This window comes from Typha angustifolia, chromosome 7 (genome assembly GCF_048772165.1).
Source record: "Typha angustifolia cultivar Huaian chromosome 7, ASM4877216v1, whole genome shotgun sequence".
Lineage (NCBI taxonomy): Eukaryota > Viridiplantae > Streptophyta > Magnoliopsida > Poales > Typhaceae > Typha > Typha angustifolia.
Window position 1 is genome coordinate 14,292,732 of NC_133245.1, and position 9,149 is coordinate 14,301,880.

Genomic DNA, 9,149 nt, shown 5'->3' on the forward strand with positions numbered 1-9,149 from the left:
AATGAGCTAGTTTGGTAAATAAAGTTTAAAGGAGGGCTAGCGTGGTCAAAGACTCCCGGTTTACCCGGTTAATCAAAGGGCAAATTAGGGTTTCCCTCTTAAATCTCGTGTCTCGAGGCTCCTATTTCCCTCCTCTCTCCTCTTCCCATCCTACTCTCTCTTTGAAACCAATATCCATATTAGGGTTTGCTATTTGGAGCCATGAGGACTCGAAACGCCGATACCCCTAAATCCGCGGCGGCCAAGAAGACGCCCCCAACGAAGAAGGATGCTGCCGCTGCCTCCGCCGAGAAAACGCCGGAGGTTTCCGCTCCCAAATCCACACCTAAATCCACACCCAGGTCGGGGCCTAAAACGGCGAAGGGCAAGCAAGCAGCAGCCAAAGCCGCTGCTGCGGCCGCGGCCGCCGCCGCTGCATCTGCAGCGGCAGTTACGGCAATTGTCGCCACCCCGCAGCCAACGCCGGAGCCGAATGGTGAAAACTTTTTAGGATTGGTGCCCTAGTTTTGATAATTGATTTGTTGTAGTTGGTGTTCTTACTGTTTGTGGATGTTCTTGTTTCAGTCGAGGAGGCGGTGACTCCATCCGATGGAAAGAAACAAGTTTCTGCTGTGAAATCCCCGGAGAAGAAAGCTGGTGGGAAGGCCAAGTCGCCGCCGGTTACGGGAAGGGCCGAGGAGATTGCTTCCAAGGTGGAGGTTGCAAAGGAAGCTGCATCAGAAGCCAAACCAGAGAAGATTACGGAGGAAGCAAAGGAGGAAGTGGAGGAGGAGAAGGTAGAGGAGGAGCCGAAAATGGACATGGCTGCTGCTACAGATGCGAAGGATGAGATGGAGAGCTGTCCAGTGGAGTATAACGAAGAGAAAGACCCTGCAGGAGATGAACAGATGGTGGTGGTTGGTGGGCATCAGGAAGTTGTTGCTGAGCAAGCTGCGGAGGAGCTTGTGGATGGAGCGGAAGAAGGAGAAGGGGAGGAGGGAGTGGAAGGCGGGGAGGGAGACGAAAGAGAGGGAGACGAAGCAGGTGCGCAGGTGGAAGTGGATGAACAGATGGAGATCTCAGATATGGCTCAGAGGAGAAAGATAAAGAAAGAGCAGGAGATATTTGTTGGGGGCTTGGACCGAGATGCTGTGGAAGAGGATATAAAGAAGGTATTTGAGCAGATTGGAGAGGTTGTTGAAGTCCGGCTTCACAAAGATTTTGTGACCAACAAGAACAAGGGATTTGCGTTTGTGAAGTTTTCCAGTAAGGAGCAGGCTGCTCGGGCAATTGTAGAAATGAAAAATCCTGTGGTGAGATGAACATTCTTCTTGCTTTGTTTGTATTTACTTTTGCTTGTCTTCCGGCCTGAGTCTGATAGTTTGAAAATTAGGTCACTCGATCATCGTAAGAAGGAAGACTTGAACAAAGCTTTATAAAAATGCCATTTTTTCTTGGCAGGTTGTTCATCCAAAGCATATCAATGTGCTTGATTTGGCTGCATTTTTAACTTGTTAGCCTGTTAAATTATACTCAAAATTATTAAGCTAATGAAGCATATTTTCATCTATTGTTTGTGATGAGGTCTGAACTTGGTTTTGCTTTATTTTGTGTTTATAATAGTTCAAAATTTCCAGCAGTAATATGGACATGAAAGTTTATGTGTAGTCTGACTTATCTCAACTGTTCCACAGATACGTGGAAAGCGCTGTGGGATTGCACCAAGTGAAGACAATGACACACTTTTTTTAGGCAACATTTGCAATACATGGACAAAAGAGGCTGTATGGTTAACTTTGCTTGTTTACAAAGAATTGTCTATGATAACCTGTGTTGGTAATAACTTAACATTGTGGAATTTCAGATCAAGCGAAAGCTTCAGGACTATGGGGTAGATGGAGTTGAGCATATTACTCTTGTTGCTGACACCCAAAATGAGGGTTTGAGTCGAGGTTTTGCCTTCCTTGAGTTCTCTTGCCATGCAGATGCAATGCTTGCTTACAAGCGGTTACAGAAGCCAGATGTTATTTTTGGCCATCCAGAAAGGACTGCCAAGGTTGCTTTTGCAGAGCCATTACGTGAACCAGATCCAGAAGTCATGGCCCAGGTTTTCTGTTTTCTTCAGTCCCTCATCCCTCTTCTTCCCATTGTTCATTGACCATGGTCTGTTCCTCCTTTTTTGCAGCATATCTATTTATACTGCAAAAAATATTGATATGTTTGTTGTGTTCTACTGTTGAGGCAGGTTAAGTCAGTGTTTGTTGATGGGCTTCCACCATATTGGGATGAAGATCGGGTCAAAGAGCAGTTTAAAGGATATGGTGAGATAGAGCGTGTTGTGCTGGCTCGCAATATGTCAACTGCAAAGAGAAATGATTTTGGGTTCGTGAACTTTAGTACACATGAGGCTGCTGTTGCTTGTGTTGAAGGCATAAATAACATGGAATTGGGTGATGGCAAAACAAAGGTACTATATTTTGATCTCATTTAATGTGGTTTCTCTGTTATAGTGGGTCAAGAGTCTTCAGATGATCCTGAGATTGATTGTAGTTTGTACTATACAAAGTTACAAAGCTAACTCCAAGTAGACTTTTGGGTTATGCTTTGAGAAGAAAGAGTTGATAGAAAATGCTTGTAATAATATCTGTTCCATTGATATTGCTGCAAGTTATTCCTAAATTTTTTTTTAAAATTTTTACTGGTCCAGAATCTTATAGTCAGTCCTATCATTGCATAGTGCAAGACCCTAATGTGGAGAATGAGTTCAAGTTGTACAGGAATTTCTGATCGTGATGGAAGAGTTTGGTAATATTGGGGTGCCATTTAACTTTTCCAAAGGCCATAACATAGTTGTGAACATGCCTGCTCTAGTTGCATTTTTTTATCTAAATAATCATTATGAAATCCACATGATTTGTTTTGATTTATCTTTTTAGGGTTTGTACTAAGGCCACATCTAATGGGTTTCTTGCAAGATGCTACATGCAATTAAATTGATTTTATTAGAAAGATTATTCTTGTTGATTATTTTTGTTGTCAATATATTAGAACTTTATATCATGTAAAATATTAGGTTGCTTAATTTAGGCATGAATTAAATTTACATCTTTCTTTAGGCATGTGAGTAATAACACTGCATTTTATACATACCTAATACCATGCATTAAGTGAAATCAAGTGAAACTGCGAAAGGATCATAAGAAAGAATGTCCTTGGGCTTTACTCTTTATTTTGGCTGAGAAAGGGAGATCTTTTCCCCTGTTCATAATTTCTTACTGGGAGGTTTATTTTTCTTTAAAATACAATATCTGGAAAACAGGCTTCCCTGGATAGTTTTCTAAGGAACTCCTATGCAAATAAGTTATCTTTCTTTTTGTTTGATCAACTTTGTTTGCCTTTTGCCTTACTTTGTATTATTCATATGGATTTCTTTTCTTTATGATCATTCAGATTAAAGCAAGAGCTAGGCTTGCAAATCCTTTACCTAAAACTCAAGCTGTGAAGGGTGGAATGAGTGGTGGGTTTCGCATTGGATATTCTGGCATGGGTTTTAATAGGTTTGGTAAGTAATCAATTTTAATATCCTTTGAACTATTCCTTCTTCAGACCCCTCACTCTGAACTTTCATGTTTCAAAAGGTAGAGGATATAGTAGAGGTAGGTTTTCTGCACACCGGGCAGGTTTCCAAGGTGGTAGGGGTTTCAATCTCCGAGGACGAGGTAGAGGTGGAAGATTTTTGTTTGCCGCTGATAACAATCTTGACAGTTCACCTTCTGACTTCCGTGGTAGGAGGCCCTTCCAATTTCGAGGTAAAATAAGGTTCTGCCAATGAGAGTTGCTAAACAGCAGATCATTTTTTGTCATGTCTGACATTGAGTTGATTCACTGTTGACAGGAGGTAGATGGGGTTCTACATCAGGAGGGCATGGAGCTTTTGAAAGGGGGCATGGAGCTTTTGAAAGGGGGCATGGGAGGGGGTTTCCTTCCAGGAGGCCACCATTTCCTCCAGAAGGGGATTTTGGCAGTCCTTTTGGTGCTACCCACCTTGGTGAAGATCCATATTTTTATGGAAATGTTGGTCATGGTAACAAGCGTCCCTTTTCTATGATGGTTAGTATTTATTTATTTATGTATTCTCTGAAACAAGTTATCATTGTCATGTCATGATTGACTTATTTATGTTGTATAATTGGACGCAGGAGCATGATTCCGGTTACTTGGATTCTGGTTCTAGATTACGCCCTCGTTTTGACCATCCTGATCCATTGTCTGGTGGGAGCCGTTACCGAGGTAAGTATTCTTGTCTTTTAATCTGAAAAGGCTACAGTATTTTAGATGCAACTTACATGATTTTCATATTATTTTTGAGCTTAATACTTCTGTGTACTTCAGATTCATTGGGAATGGGTGGTCTATACTCACGTGATTATTTTGGTTCAGACGTAAGTATTGCTACACATTTTTAACTTTACATGAACCAGTCATATCAGCAAGTTACCTACTTCCTCTGTCTATAATTTGCAGTATGGCGGTAGAACATATTCATCTCTTTACAGGGGTGGACACTCTGGTGGTGGCTACTACTATTAGATGGTAAATGCTTTCTATCGGACAGTCACATTCCTGCCAACAACTGTTTGGGGGCCTCATTTAAAATTTTAAATTGCTTTTGTGTTGCCAGTAACCTAATATGCGTGGATGCTGCTGCAGGAGGCAAGTTCTCTATAGGATTATGGACGTAATGTTCCTCTTGCATTTGTTGAGCTGTTTAAACATTAAAACGTTTGATAGCTGGGTTCTTACGTAGTGGCCTTTATTGTGTATTTCCTTAGACAAACCATATGGTTAGGTTTATGGCTACTGTAAGTGCGGTTGTGCTGCATATTTGCTGGTTTATGATAAACATTATTGGAAGTAGTCCTCTTTTTAATTCAGTGATCATATCATTTATGAAATCTTGAAGTAAAGTTGGGGATAAAATCTTTGTGCATGAAGTCAATTCATTCTCGGTTGGTGACAGTTGGTGATCTATATGTTTTGATCTGATCGGAACAGTGAGGAGAACGGAACATCATTTTGGATTAGTTTCTTTATCTTAATAGTGTGAGTTGTTAAAAAGTTCATTGCCCCCTGGCTCTCACTGGATGATGCGATGTACCTTTTTCAGGAGTTCAGAATAACATACAGAAGAGTATGTTTGATTTGTGATGCAATATGTTTTGATGACTAAGACATGAAAGACTGCGGAGATTATTTTGTGGTTAACATCACAAGTGGAATGGTTCTTCACATCGTTATCATCATTTTCTCATGTCTAAGTAGTAAATCCATGAGAGGTCTTGTTGTTCTGAGACATGGTTTGCTTGGTGTTTTTAAACAGGAAAACTAGAAAGTTCACTTGAAAGTTGATATATTTGCTCTGATACTTGTGGAGCACTTATATGTATTGGAAAGGATTTTGACTTTTATTTCATTTTCGGTCTGTGGATCTGACTGATGTTGGAAGACCTTTGAGGTTTTAGAAAGTTGCTGATGTTTATTTGCGAGCTATAATTAATCTATGAAGCTAAAAATTTCCATTATAATGATGAAGTATCAGGATTCTCTGAACCATGAAATTTGAAGATCCCGTGGATGTGCTTGTTGATTGTGGTTAATTTCAGCATATTTCCATACTGAGTTATGGGTGTGAGTTGATGGATTTGAAATATCCTCCATTATTCTATCGACTTCTGTTTCTATGTTGGTCTTTATTGATGTGCTCTAAGATATGAACACTAAGTGGTTAACTGGTTTAGGTAGTTCCTTGTGAAATTAAGAGTGTTGTCTGCATGAAGAGTTTTCACATTGTTGACTTGTAAGAACTGTTCACCAGTTACAGTTGTATTAGATTATTGGAATTAGATGCATACAGTGGTCTCTAGGGCTGTGGGCACTGAATGGCTGGGTATATGTATTTGCTTGAGGTATAGGACTAATAATTTTACGAGTGCACCTATTTTCAGAAGTTCACTTATTGTTCTATTACTTTTTCTTGAAGCTTCTTATCTTTCTTAGGAGTTTCAAGTGAAGGTTTTATCTTCCTTTCTTGGTAGAGTGTACATAATTACATTTATGTGAAAGAACATCTGTTGATCTTGAGAAAAATCACGGGTCAGTTATTTGATAGAAGAGTCAATGTCTATTCGATTATTTCCTTCAATAAAATGTTATCCTGGTTAGCTTTCTTGCCAAGCATTTTTGGGAAAGTCTAGGTTGTCCTATAAACATATTTTGTGCTTTATCTTTGTTGTATCACTGTATGCCTTTTCTAGTCAATGTTTGGGGTTAGTTGTGACACACACTGATTTTTAGAACGGTCTTAATCTCTCTGAGTGGCGGGGTTGTGACTTTGTAAAAGAAATTTGAGGATTCTCATTACTGAACTTATGCAAAGGATAGCACTGGTTTCTATCTATTATAACATCTAAGAAATTTAGTACACCTCATATATGCATTTTTTCTTCTGGAATATCGTACTAGGTTACTTACACAATTTTACTCTTAACTATTTGAGCTGTTGCATGAGAATCCACCACTGCGTAGGTTATTAATAATTCCCATGTCATTGATAGGAATAATAGATGGAGGGTAGTAAGTGTAACTACTACTTATCACACTAATATTGCTAGCATTTCATCAAAGCTGTATGCTTTCCTGGAGCTTTAGTCTCTTTTCTTGTGCATCTTGTACTTGCATGCTTTTTTTTTTCTTTTCCAATTAAGTGAATTGATCTGTTCATGTGTTTTTCTTGCAATAATATTGCAGTTTTTACACTATTTGATTATGATAATTAACATAGTAGATCAGGACTTGTGCTTTTTATGCCATATTACAAATAGGAGCAGCTAGTTTGGAAGGTGTTTAGATTGGTAATCAACGACAAGATTCTGACATGTTTGAAATTTGATCAGTTGAAGTTGGAAGTGATTAGTTATTTAAGAAGTTTAGTGAGATAAACTATTAGTAAAACAATTTCTCCTGAAGATGATGAAATTTGATCTTGGAGGTTGCTCCGTGAGTAATGTCAGAAAATGATGTGCTCATGACTTCAATGCTTGGACTTTTTACAGTGCCCGTAGGTTGCTCTTTTATTTTTCCAATTATGTCAGAGAGCAGCAAGATTAGAAACATCGAATGTTTGGATAATACAATTGTAGAAGAATATTTGTTGGCTATACTCTCCATATTCTGTACTGGCTCTGATGAGAACAAGCTTCATTGGTGATTGAAAGCTAAGTTGCAAGCAGATACTACTGTAATTACAATAATACTTGTTTGGTGCATCATATGGCAGATTCGATTTTGTTTATGTGATATGATCTTTTATCAAGGTAAAGCATGCATTGAGTTAGTTGGAGCTGCATTCAGAGCATAGCTCTCTTTTAAAATGTAAAATAATTCATAGTAGGTTAAGGTGGTACTGATGTTGTTTTGGTAATTAATCACAAACAAATTTTGATGAAGTGAAACTATGTCATGGTACTAGTGAGAGCTATTCAAGTATTTGGTTTCTTGCTATCATTTAGATGTACAATCTATCTGAATTATGATAAAGAGGTTTTTGTAATTGCTTTTCTCGGTCCATCTGTTGTTTAAGTGAAAAGCCAGAGTATGGAGTGAATAACTGAATACTATATGCTTCTTTTATATGACATGGTTTCGTGGCATGGTTGAGATTTGAATGCCGACCTATTTTGTTTCTTCTGTACTCTGTAAGGTTTGCATTGAGTGTTGCACCAGAGGGGATGTCGAATATACAGAGTGCTTGAGAAGCTGCAATGAGATAAAAGAGTTATGCTAGAAAGTATAGAGGTTTAAGTTCAGGCTATAAAATTTTAATTGATTTTAGATGACTCGAGGTGATCTTTTGTGCTCATGGATATATTATGGGTATATGTGATTCTTTTTTTCTCTTCTTGACTTGATAAATGATTGTCAGTATAGTGTTCAGACTACAAAAAACTGAACTTGCTGGGATCTCCCAAAATTTTGGACCTGTGCTTATCCCATATTAAACTACAGTTTTCTCTGTAGATCATTCATTACCTTTTTAAGTTCCTGAGTTGATATATTTTATTTTGTAGTGCTGTTCTAACTTTAGATGGATATATGCATCCTTCTTACTTCTATTGTCCGTTATTCTCTTTATATATTATATATATATATATATTAGTGGGGGCATACAAGCTCTGCACTGTGGAAAGTTTCTCCAAAAAGTGACATTGGGCTTGACTCTTTTAGTTCCAAGTATTGAAGAATGGCAGGTATGTTGGTAGAAAGTTGCTAATGTGTGAAGAGTGCTGTAGGTTTTCTGGTTAATTTTTTGCTTACCTTTTTATCTAGCTCCAGATTCAGGTCGGACATTTGCTCGACATGGTGTTTACCTTTGGCGATGGACATGGAGAGTAATCCTTTATAATTGCATTTTTGCTTGGTGCCTTTTCTAAACCTAGTGTTGATAAATCGATAAACTGAAAGGAGAAGCTAAAAGAGAAGTAAAATTTCATTAATGGTGGCTCGGCTTGACCTCCATCTTTCCAGTCATACCAATGTCTGTTTATCACTCTGTAATTTATTTGTTGGAACAAAAACTCCATACAAGAGGCTGTTTTCCCTTTTAAGTATGTCGTCCAAGAAAATTAATGTCTACTTTGTTACAGATGTGCTATGAATTATTTCCTTTTGATTGGTCAATAACTTTGAGAAGAGCGTTGCTAGAAGCTCCAGATATTTTATGAATTTCCCGTTGTGAAAAGGCATCCACCATATGCGTATTTAGGAGGATAATGTCTGTACTTTGGGTTATGTCAATACAATATCAGCCCCATGAAAGGGATTGAATCCATTGATAGTGCTCCACTGAGGAAGTGTATATATATATATATATATATATATATATATATATAACACTTTGTTATGCGCATTTATTAGTTGTAATCATCTTCAGAATATAACTCAATTTTACAAGAAAATTTGGCCGAACTGAAATCAAAATTTAGTCTACGAATTTCATGTGATTATTTATAGTTAAAACGTCTAAATATTCAATTATCTGTCGTTTATTTGGTAGCGTTTGACTTTTTATTTTTGAAAATATCCAGCGGTTTTATTGGTTCGGCGGCCAATTG

The 9,149-nt window shown here is 38.1% G+C and overlaps 1 protein-coding gene across 3 annotated transcripts; it reads left to right on the forward strand.

Moving 5' to 3' along the window:
* The first annotated feature begins 132 nt into the window (after window positions 1-132).
* On the forward strand, window positions 133-9,141 carry LOC140763495 (uncharacterized). 3 transcript variants are annotated; one of them, XM_073101710.1, is made up of 12 exons: window positions 133-475; window positions 565-1,292; window positions 1,674-1,763; window positions 1,844-2,086; window positions 2,225-2,446; window positions 3,430-3,541; window positions 3,618-3,788; window positions 3,875-4,089; window positions 4,179-4,269; window positions 4,372-4,421; window positions 4,504-4,572; window positions 9,123-9,141. In XM_073101710.1, the coding sequence occupies exons 1-11, from the start codon at window positions 202-204 to the stop codon at window positions 4,567-4,569; spliced, it is 2,262 nt and encodes a 753-aa protein (XP_072957811.1). In that variant the 5' UTR covers window positions 133-201; the 3' UTR covers window positions 4,570-4,572; window positions 9,123-9,141. The 3 variants fall into 3 exon arrangements, with proteins under 3 accessions (XP_072957811.1, XP_072957810.1, XP_072957809.1); XM_073101709.1 differs by lacking the exon at window positions 9,123-9,141 and adding an exon at window positions 4,661-4,913; XM_073101708.1 differs by lacking the exon at window positions 9,123-9,141 and having other exon boundaries at window positions 4,504-4,913.
* The last annotated feature ends 8 nt before the right edge of the window (window positions 9,142-9,149 follow it).

Bases quoted from the DNA above. Each gene is read 5' to 3' on its own strand.
- LOC140763495 (XM_073101710.1), top strand. From the start codon at position 202: ATGAGGACTCGAAACGCCGATACCCCTAAATCCGCGGCGGCCAAGAAG. The intron at 1,764-1,843 runs GTATGGTTAACT...GTGGAATTTCAG, and splicing joins ATACATGGACAAAAGAGGCT to ATCAAGCGAAAGCTTCAGGA. The intron at 4,090-4,178 runs GTTAGTATTTAT...AATTGGACGCAG, and splicing joins AGCGTCCCTTTTCTATGATG to GAGCATGATTCCGGTTACTT.